This window comes from Nerophis ophidion, linkage group LG15, assembly GCF_033978795.1.
Source record: "Nerophis ophidion isolate RoL-2023_Sa linkage group LG15, RoL_Noph_v1.0, whole genome shotgun sequence".
Classification (NCBI taxonomy): domain Eukaryota; kingdom Metazoa; phylum Chordata; class Actinopteri; order Syngnathiformes; family Syngnathidae; genus Nerophis; species Nerophis ophidion.
The window spans coordinates 6,657,889-6,669,495 of NC_084625.1; the positions used below are offsets into that span (position 1 = coordinate 6,657,889).

At 42.7% G+C, this 11,607-nt stretch overlaps 1 protein-coding gene across 1 annotated transcript in view; it reads right to left on the bottom strand.

Annotated features, from left to right (window-relative positions):
• LOC133569155 (gamma-aminobutyric acid receptor subunit rho-3) overlaps positions 1-11,607 on the bottom strand; it is a 47,650-nt gene continuing 36,043 nt past the window's right edge. Inside the window, exons 6-12 of the mRNA XM_061921338.1 lie at positions 8,571-8,794; positions 3,619-3,701; positions 3,421-3,558; positions 3,170-3,322; positions 3,020-3,081; positions 2,806-2,937; positions 1-627 (exon numbers count right to left, since the gene is read on the bottom strand). Of these exons, the coding sequence (XP_061777322.1) occupies positions 325-627; positions 2,806-2,937; positions 3,020-3,081; positions 3,170-3,322; positions 3,421-3,558; positions 3,619-3,701; positions 8,571-8,794 (1,095 nt within the window). The 3' untranslated portion in view covers positions 1-324. The remainder of the gene's footprint in view (positions 628-2,805; positions 2,938-3,019; positions 3,082-3,169; positions 3,323-3,420; positions 3,559-3,618; positions 3,702-8,570; positions 8,795-11,607) is intronic.

Sequence of the window (11,607 nt, forward strand, 5' to 3'; positions counted from 1 at the left end):
AAAGTAGCTCGCCTGCAGAAAAAGTGCGGGCACCCCTGCCGTAAACGATATCGCTGAAGTTTTGTATTTACCAACTGAGTTTATTTAAAATATGCCACCTTTTTTAGTAGCACTTTGAAGAATGTGATAAGAATTAAAATTCTTTGAAAAAGTAGGTTTATTTTAGCTGCGTAATTGCCCCTCAACATGAGAATATTCAAGTATGACCAAAAATGACGTGTAGTGTAGTCTGGTTGGCATGGTGACCTCAGGCTTAGCGTCCGCCTCAGAGTCTGAAGATCCACTTTGAAATCTCTGTTAGGTGTAATCTCCAGGTTGTCCAGCTCAGGAGTAGAGGCCCCAGTAGATGGTGTTGAAGAGGAGGTAGGACAGCGGGAAGGCCAGGCGGGAGTACGAGTCGATCATGTAGCTGTTGCTCACCAGGAGGTCCACGTTCTCCCGCACCGAGCGCTGCCGGTGCAGGCGGGTCCCCGCCGGGGGGCGTGTGTTGTGCAGCGGCGAGGGCGCCGTGAGGGGGTCAGAGGTCGGGGCCTGAGCCAGGCGGGGGAACGGTGTCAGCTCCAGCTCGTCGTCGTGGAAACAGCCGTCGAAGGCCATGGCCTGGCTGGCGTTGAAGGTGGACGGGAGCTGGTAGGACACACACGACCTGTTAGCTCCTTGCTTATTTCTTAGCACCGATCCAAATTGTGACATATCGGATTATTTTAGTGAATGAAGTGTTTTATTGCTGTGGATTCTGGGCAAACTGCGCACTTACTTTTAATTTCCATAGCCAGGATGTGACTAAAAGTAGGTAAGGTTGTAGTTTTGCCTCATCAACCCTCACTTAAAGCATGACTGAAGAAGGCACTACCTACCTGATATGTCCGAAAAGAGAGAGATGATACAGTATTATCTGCTCACAGATGTTACCTGGTGGTTGTTTGAGCACACTGCAGCTAGCCCCGGATATATACTGTATATATAATATGTAAATATGTTTGTGGAGGGGGGCGTGGCCTGCAGGCCAGCCGTGGAACGCGGTGTGCCAGGAGCGGCCTCAAAGACAGATATTATGCCTTGTGCACTTTAACTTGGTTTTATATATTTTAATTTAATAATTTAAAAGTGTTACTAAACAAAACGACAAAACTTCTGTTATTTGTCTTGTCTTTTTTTTTTGCTGATCCAAAAAATTATCCGATCCGTGACTCTGATCCGGGAAACGATCCGAACTGTGAGTTTTGATCCGTTGCACCCCTATTAAGTACATAACTCCACATGTGTTCATTCATAGTTTGATGCCTTAAATCAGTGGTCCCCAACCACCGGGTCGCGGCCCGGTACCGGGGCGTGGCCCGATTGGTACCGGGCCGCGGAAGAATTTTTTATTAATTTTTATTTAAAAAATAAATAAATAAATTATATATATATACATATATATATATATATATATATATATATGTATATATATATATATATTTTTTTTTTTTATGAAATCAACATAAAAAAACACAATATACACTTACAAATAGTGCACCAACCACAAAAACCTCCCCTTTTCATGACAAAAACGTCCCTTTTTCATGACAAAGAAAAAAAAAAAATAAAATAAATAAAAAAAAAGGATCCCCCCCAGGCCGCGGGACAAATTATTAAGCATTGACCACTGCCTTAAATGACAATCTACAATGTAAATAGTCATGAAAATAAAGAAAACCCAATCAAATGACAAGGTGTGTCCAAACTTTTGGCCTGTACTTTATGTTTTGTTTTTAACATTTTTATGACTGAGACCCTTGTGGGTCCCCGGGATCAAACTTGAAGGGAGCCTTAAAAGTAAAAAAAAAATATCTATAATTGTATTGGTTTAAAAAATGGCCCCACATGCTTTGATTTTTTTAGTGAGTGGGAAAAAAAAAACTGGACCCTGGCCTTTTAAGGTTTTACTACTTACGTATAAAATACTACACGGTCTAGCTCCATCCTACCTTGCCGATTGTATTGTACCATATGTCCCGGCAAGAAATCTGCGTTCAAAGGACTCCGGCTTATTAGTGATTCCCAAAGCCCAAAAAAAGTCTGCGGGCTATAGAGCGTTTTCCGTTCGGGCTCCAGTACTCTGGAATGCCGTCCCGGTAACAGTTCGAGATGCCACCTCAGTAGAAGCATTTAAGTCTCACCTTAAAACTCATTTGTATACTCTAGCCTTTAAATAGACTCCCTTTTTAGACCAGTTGATCTGCCGTTTCTTTTCTTTTTCTCCTATGTCCCACTCTCCCTGGTGGAGGGGGTCCGGTCCGATCCGGTGGCCATGTACTGCTCGCCTGTGTATCGGCTGGGGACATCTCTGCGCTGCTGATCCGCCTCCGCTTGGGATGTTTTCCTGCTGGCTCCGCTGTGAACGGGACTCTCGCTGCTGTGTTGGATCCGCTTTGGACTGGACTCTCGCGACTGTGTTGGATCCATTATGGATTGAACTTTCACAGTATCATGTTAGACCCGCTCGACATCCATTGCTTTCCTCCTCTCCAAGGTTCTCATAGTCATCATTGTCACCGACGTCCCACTGGGTGTGAGTTTTCCTTGCCCTTATGTGGGCCTACCGAGGATGTCGTAGTGGTTTGTGCAGCCCTTTGAGACACTAGTGATTTAGGGCTATATAAGTAAACATTGATTGATTGATTGACTGTATTGGACTAGACGTTTCTGGATATAATGTATGGCTCTCCTGTAAATGAGCATGGGTGTCATGCAACCCTTCGACCGCCAGAGGGAGCTGTTTGTTAGTTGGACGGGTGCTGATGTAGGGCTCCTTTTGCTGACCTTTCCCCGCCTCATCTTCCTCATCTCCTCCAGGGTGGTGCAGTAGTTCACCGCCGCGTACTCGATGACGGACAGGAAGACAAACAGGAAGCTGGTCCACAGGTAAATGTCCACCGCCTTCACGTAGGACACCTACAGAGCACACACACACACACACACACACACACGCATAAACACACCCGTCTTGCTGTTGCGGGACATGGGTGTGCCTGACCTGAGGCATGGAGGACGACACTCCGGTGATGATGGTGGACATGGTGAGCACGGTGGTCATGCCTGCAGGGTTTGCGACACATCGACCAGAGGTTGGACGAGAGCTGGGAAGACATGTTGGATGCGCTCACGACTTTGCGGCAATGTTCACCTAGGGAGACGCGAGCGGGGACGGCCCTGCGGTCGATCCAGAAGGACACCCAGGACAGGACCACCATCAGCATGGTGGGGAAGTAGGTCTGGAGCATGAAGAAGAAGATGTGCCTCCGCAGGATGAAGTTGATGAACAGACGATTGTACCATCCTGACACACACACACACACACACACACACACACACACACTGGTTCTAACAAGCATCACGGAGCCGGGTCAGGCCGCCTGATTAGGTACAGCAGGTCACCTGTGCTGCTGTAGAAGGCCAGGCCGCTGGAGGGGTGGAAATGCTCGATGAAGAACTGAGACAAGACGATCTCGTCGGTCCTCAGCGAGTCGTTCCCGTTCTTCCAATAGAGCATCAAATCGTTCTCGTTGTACGCATCTGAGAGAGAGAGTGACATCATCATGAGTGTTTAAGTGTGTGTGTGTGTGTGTGTCTCACAGCTCTCCAGCTCCAGCGAGCAGTTCTGTGTGTCCAGAGGGAAGCTGCTGAAGTCCATGGAGCACAGAGCGGTCACTGTCACCCTGAAAGCCAAAACCACAAGACACCCTTTTTATAGACATCCATCTTGTCCCGGACTGACCTTTTTTTTCGCCACGGCAACCGGCCCTCCGGTCTCAAGCTGGCCATGTTTCCTTCGGTGCATTCAGAAGATTTGGCAACTGGCTTTGACAGTGAATGTGTATGAGGCGGCACAAGGGGCACAGGGGGAATGATCATGCAGCTGATCACGTCCTGCAGGTGTTTGCTTTGATGGAGGGAATTGTTGCAATTCTACACTTTTATTTAGCAGTCAGTCCACATGTTCTTTGCAGTAGTTTTACTTCAGTTTAGCAGCATTTTGGCCGCGTCCGTTCAAAAGCCCATAGAGATAATTGCTAAGTCAGCATCCCTTGGAACAGAGTCATCATGACAGATTCATGGTCTTATTTCTAGAACCACTGTACTATTCAACTTTATATTGTAGCCCAACCTTTTCCCCCCAATATATAACGTCTAAAGAACATTCGTTTTTTTACACCGAATGTTTAACAACAATTCTTTACAACCATTTTTAACACAGAATTTTTCTGCACAAACTTTTTCTACTCAATTTTTTAACACCAATTATCATACATAATTATTTTACACTGAATTTCCCCCCCAAAAATTACATCAAATTTTATTTACACTCAATCATTTTACATTTAATTTATTTACACCTATTATACACACTTTTTTTACACTAAATTTTTAACACCAATTATCATAGACATTTTTTTACACTGAAATTTTAACACTGAATTTTTTTAACACCAATTTTTTTAAACTGAATTTTTCTGCACCAACTTTTTCTACACTTAATTTTTAAACACAAATTATCATACACATAATTATTTCACAAAGATTGTTTTACTTTTTTTACATTTAATTTTATTTACACTCAATTTTTAACACCAATTATCATACACAGAATTTTATTACACCAATTATCATAGATATAATTTTTTTACACTGAAAATTTTACACTGAATTTTTTTAACACCAATTTCTTTTACACTGAATTTTTCTGAACCAACTTTTTCTACACTAAATTTTTTAACACAAATCATCATACATATAATTATTTTACACTGAATTTTTTACATTGAATTTGATTTACACTCTAGTTTTTTACACTGAATTTTTTAACACCAATTATCATACAGCCTTTTTTTTACACTAAAATTTTTCCACTGAATTTTTAACACCAATTATCATAGACATAATTTTTTACACTGAAATTTTTACACTGAATTTTTTTAACACTAATCTTTTTTACACTGAAATTTTCTGAACCAACTTTTTCTACACTAAATTTTTTGACACAAATTATCATACATATAATTATTTTCCACTGAGTTTTAATTTTTTTTTACATTTAATTTAATTTACACTCAATTTTTTAACACCAATCATCATATAGACTTTTACACTGAAATTTTTACACTCAATTTTTAACACCAATTATCATAGACATCATTTTTTTACACTCTATTTTTTTACACTAAAATTTTTACACTCAATTTTTTTTACACTCAATTTTTCTGCACCAAATTTTTCTACACTGACTTTTTTAAAAATAATTATCACACATCTAATTATTTCACACTGAATTGTCAATGTTTTTTGTTACATTTAAATTGTATTTACATTTAAATGTTCTACATTAAATTTTTTTACACTAAATTTTTTAACACCAATTATCATACACACAATTTTTTTTACACTGAATTTTTAACACCAGTTTTTTACACTGAATATTTCTGCACCAACTTTTTCTACACTGAATTCTTACATTGAATTTTATTTACACTCAATTTTTTAACACCAATTATTATACACAGTTTTTTTTTACACTGAATTTTTTACACCAATTTTTTTACACTGAATTTATCTGCATCAAATTTTTTCTACACTAAAGTTTTTTACCTCAGTTTTTTAACACTAGATTTTTCTGCATTGATAGTTTTTGTCAATTTATTTTGTTTTGTTTTATTTTTCAAATAACCAAAGCGACATAGCAGTTTTGAATTGGCTTCACTGCGATAGAAGAACAATTTTCTTTCCCCTTCGACTTATTACCTTGTTTTTTTATCTTTTCCTGTAAACTTTGGACACGATCACACATGACTTTTGAACATACTGGATATCATTTAATTGTAGTTGTCAATGTAGTCTTTTTGTGATAATAGTAAATAAGTTTTTTTACATAACTTGAAAAATGTAACACATTATTTCCTAATAATTAATACGAATGTACTTGAACTGCAAATGTTTGGCTGTCTATTGTATGCACACACTCAGGCGTCCATAGCCAAATCTACTTCTGGTCACCGAGGGTCAAATTTCAACAAACCCTTGTTTATCGCTGTTAATTGGTTCCGGGCCTTTAATATTTTTCATCGTAAATTGAATATTTTCACGGCAAAAGCATAACAACTTGTTTTTACAACTTTCTAAATGTGTTTTTTTACCATTATGAAAGCTCTTAGACACGAAATAACACCCACATGGAGCAGTAGAACCTCGATATGCAAACTTTTTCCGTTTACAAACTTTTCCCATAGTTCACCTTCGTGTGAGAACCATGTCTCTGTGAGCCGACACTTCGTTCATTCAATTACCATGACTTGATTTACGTGGACCCCGACTTAAACAAGTTGAGAAACTTATTGGGGTGTTACCATTTAGTGGTCAATTGTATGGAATATGTACTGTACTGTGCATTCTACTAATAAAGGTTTCATTCAATCAATCAATCAATCAATCAAAGTGTGTCCCGCCAGCAGCCATATTGTGCTTGCTCGTATTTATTTGTACCACAGCAAGTTTTTAATTGTGATGAGAACGGACTTTTCCAGCAAAATATGCCAAAGCGGACTTATTTCGCAGTGGAGAAGACTACATCTTATTCAGCGGCGCCTCTTCCATGACCACACACACACACACACACACACACACACGCACACACACACACACACACACACACACGGCCCTTCAGTTCTCTGCTCCTTTCTCTCCTCTCGTGAGCTGCTCCTTTGCTGATGTTACTGTAAGTGCTACTGTAAGTGTCCTGGGCATGGCGTTAAAGTGCATCCGGCGGTGGAGGCTCCTCTATGGGGTCTTGGGGCAATAGGAAGTTAACAACTTTACTATTGTTACCCCAGGTGGCCCTTGGCAAAGGCCTAGTACCTGACTGCCCCCCAACCAGTGATACGGTGAAGACCTCAACGGCGGAGCAGGCAGAAGACGGTAGATTTAAGAACTACCACAATGGCTGCGAAGGCGGGTGAAGGCTGCAGCAGAAAAGGGTCCCCAGTCGTCTTGGACTCCATTTCACTGGACCCTGACCTGGATCTGTCAAGGATCGTGTGGTGACTGTCTGTGCACCAGTCTCCCCACGTCAAACAAAGTCACGCACAGGCATCCTCCATAAAAGGATACACCCCTACCACGAGGATAGTCATACTGGTTTTGAGTGAGGGTTTTACTTTTTAAAAATGTTTACTATTGTAGCAAAATGGTTTGTCAAGTGAATGATTTTTGTGATTTCTGATCGTTTGTGAGGGCACCAAAGGGACTTGTGTGTGTGTGCATGTGTTGGCAGAGCAGCGCGTGCAGCACAGTTCAGCTTGTTGTTGTTTTAGTGAAGTGTGAAGTGAATTATGTTTTTATAGCGCTTTTCTCTAGTGACTCAAAGCGCTTTACATAGTGGAACCCAATATCTAAGTTACATTTTTAAAGCAGTGTGGGTGGCACTGGGAGCAGGTGGGTAAAGTGTCTTGCCCAAGGACACAACAGCAGTGACTAGGATGGCAGAAGCGGGAATCGAACCTGCAACCCTCAAGTTGCTGGCACGGCCACTCTACCAACCGAGCTATGCTGATAAAGAACATTGATCCATCACCACCTTTTTGTGTTTATATTGATACACAGAACTATATAGCACTTCATATTCTGTGCGTTGTGTATAAACTGTCACTGAAATATGGGTTTTTGTCGAGGTTGGAACATCCATCCATTAATCCTTTTTTTACCGTTTGTCCCTTTTGGGGTCACAGGGGGTGCTGGAGCCTATCTCAGCTGCAATCGGGCGGAAGACGGGGTACACACCGGACAAGTCGCCACCTCATCGGATAGACAGACAACATTCACACACTAGGGACCATTTTAGTGTTGCCAATCAACCTATCCTCAGGTGCATTTCTTTGGAGGTGGGAGGGGCCTATCCCCAGGTGCATGTCTTTGTAAGTAGGAGGGGCCTCTCCCCAGGTGCATGTCTTTGGAGGCGGGAGGAAGCCGGAGGACCCGGAGGGAACCCACGCAGTCACGGGGAGAACATGCAAACTCCACACAGAAAGATCCCGAGCCCGGGATTGAACTCAGGACTACTCAGGACCTTCGTATTGTGAGGCACATGCACTAACCCCTGTTCCAGTCTGTGGAACGCTCTCCCTGACCACCTGAGGGCACCTCAGACTGTGGATGCTTTTAAAAAAGGCTTAAAAAAAACATCTTTTAAAAAAAGCCTTTTTATAGATATGCATGCTGGATCTAGCTATTGGGCTGTTTCTAGTTTTATATTTTATTTATTTTTATTATTATTATTACTATTTCTTACACTGTGGCACTTTGAGGTTGTTTGCTCAACGTAAAGTGTTTTTTTACAAATAAATGTATTATTATTATTATTATTATTATTCCACCGTGCTGGAGGTTGGAACCAATTATTCATATTTACATTGTCTCGTATGGGAAAATTTGCTTCACTACACAAACTTTTTGATTTACGAACCCTGTTCGAGAACCAATGAGTCAAGCAATCTTGTTTGGAGCCACAAAAAGCCGAGGGGCACAGGTCTAACGCTGACCTGACGCTGTAGAGGATGTTCCCGTCGGGGTAGACGCGCAGCATGATGTTCTCCATGGTGGTGTCGTGGATGAAGGAGCGCTTGGAGTGGGCGAAGAAGACGTCCGGGACCCAGATCTTCTTCACCAGCCGCGAGTCGAAGGTCCTGCTCTGGTTGGTGCGGGACGGGAAGGCCAGGCGCTCGTCTTTCCAGTAGTGGCGCAGGTACAGGGTCATGGTGAAATCCTGCAAGAAGTCTAGAAGGGTGAGCACCTGGAGCAACTTTCAAACCGGATTCACGAGAGTATAAAGTAAACACGCAGATGTAGTTTCAGAGCTTCTTCAAAATAATGCATATATTTTGGACGTATAACATTGTATTGTGTTATCATGCTATTGGTACTTTTCTGCTCTGGAGATGTTTGTGTGGCCGGTATACTTCCGTTGCCTTATTATCTGTTTTTGATTTCCATATTTGGTCCTGGAGCGTCCAGTGTCTAGCACAAACAAACGTTAAAAAATATACGCCACACACACATAGCCCACCCCCAATCCAACGCCCTCTAAGCAAATCCCATAGGGGTGATGGAAGGATGGGCAGCGCCTGAGAGCTGCAGCCTGCCACCATGACCCCGCACTCCCTCCCCTCTGTTGCTAGATATATCGAGATGTACGTTGTATTATGTTTATGTGCTTTGCTATGGAGGTTGTTTTCCCAATCCCAGTCTACAGTCTAGACTAGGGGTGCCCATTACGTCGATCGCGATCGACTGGTCGATCTCGGAGGGTGTGTCAGTCGATCTCAAGCCAGGCATTAAAAAATAGACATAAAAATGAGCAATCATCAATCATACCAAGACCTCACTTTCGTCAGTTGTTTGACATTCTCGGCACCCGAGGATCTTGTGAGATGACGCTGGCTGCTGCGAGCTCATATTTAAGAAAAAAATCACTAACAGGGCGAACGCAGAGAAACACATTTTATTTCTAGAGACTCCGTACCTACTGTCAAAACTCTAAAGACCGACTGCACAGTTCCTGTCTTCACCATAAAAGACCTGCTTCATCCTGCCTGTGCTAACAAAATAAGAGTCTCAGAAAGCTAGCAAGCTACGGCGTTTGATGCCAATGTATTTCTCCCCCGCCCTCAGCCACCGCTTTCTCACTTGCTTGCCCACCCGCACACTCACTGACGTCACTCACCTGCTGCCAGACATTAAAGGGCCACACACATATGCTACTCTCAACAAAGTGTTTAAAAATGAGTATGCAAGTTGGACAAATGAGATGCCAAATCCAACCACTTTCATGTGGTATTGGACAGAAAGGAGGACTTTTTTTTCTTCCATTTGAAAATGCGGACGTTATCATCATTACTGTCTGATTCCAATCAATGCAAGTCATCAGAATCAAATACACCAACTTATATTCTTGTCTTCATGAAAGAAATGAATCTATGTGTGTTAAACATGCTTGTATTATCATTAAACACCATTAACTTGTTAACAAAAATGTCTCTTTCATAAATAAATAAATAAATATAAATTATAAATAGGAATGAGGTAGATCTCCTCGACTTGGTCAATTAAAAAGTAGCTCGCCTGCAGAAAAAGTGTGCGCGCCCCTGGTCTAGACTGTATTTTTTCTACTCATCCTTCTCAAGCTTTTACCTTTTTCCCTCATCATTTACTGGGCGCCTTGTGGCGACCCATCGGCGTTCCTGTTCTGTAACCCTGTACACTGTTTGTCTAATCTTGAACGGAGCGTCCAGTGTCTTGCACAAACATGCATCCAAAAAAATATACGCCACACATACACTCCCAACGCCCATGATGCAAATCCTATAGGGGTGATGGAAGGATGGTCAGCGCCTGAGAGCTGCGACCTGCCACCATGGCCCCTCACTCCCTTCTCTCTGTTGCTAGATATATGAGATCTACGTTGTAATAAGTATACGTGCTTTGCGATGGAGGTTTGTTCCCACTCCAGACTGGGCCCCCTTAGGAGCTTAGTCTAGATTGTAGTTTTTTACTCATCCTTCTCCAGTGTTTACCTTTTTCCCCATCTTTTACGGGGCGCCTTTTGGCGACCCATCAGCATTCCTGTTCTGTAACCCTGTACACTGTTTGTCTAATCTTGAACGGAGCGTCCAGTGTCTTGCACAAACAAACGTCAAAACATATATGCGACACACACATCCCCCCCAGTCCAACGGCCTCGACGCAAATCCCATAGAGGTGATGGAAGGATGGACAGCGCCTGAGAGCAGCGGCCTGCCACCATGGCCCCTCACTCCCTTCTCTCTGTTGCTAGATATATGAGATCTACGTTGTAATAAGTATACCTGCTTTGCGATGGAGGTTTTTTCCCACTCCAGACTGGGCCCCCTTAGGAGCCCAGTCTAGATTGTTTTTCTTTTACTCATCCTTCTCCAGCGTTTACCTTTTCCCCATCTTTTACGGGGCGCCTTTTGGCGACCCATCAGCATTCCTGTTCTGTAACCCTGTACACTGTTTGTCTAATCTTGAACGGAGCGTCCAGTGTCTTGCACAAACAAACGTCAAAACATATACGCGACACACACATACCCCCCCCACCCAGTCCAACGGCCTCGACGCAAATCCCATAGGGGTGATGGAAGGATGGGCAGCGCCTGAGAGCTGCAGCCTGCCACCATGGCCCCTCACTCCTTCCCCTCAGTTGCTAGATATATCGAGATGTATGTTGTAATATGTATATGTGCTTTGCTATGGAGGTTTTTTCCCACTCCAGACTAGGCCCCCCTAGGAGCCCAGTCTAGATTGTATTTTTTCTACTTATCCTTCTCCAGCGTTTACCTTTTCCCCCATCTTTTACGGGGCGCTTCGTGGTGACCCATCAGCGTTCCTGTTCTGTTTGTCTAATCTTGCCGATTGTATTGTACCATATGTCCCTGCAAAAAAATCTGCGTTCAAAGAACTCCGACTTATTAGTGATTCCCAGAGCCCCAAAAGTAGTCTGCTGGCTATAGAGCGTTTTCTATTGGGGCTCCAGTACTCTGGAATGCCCTCCCGGTAACA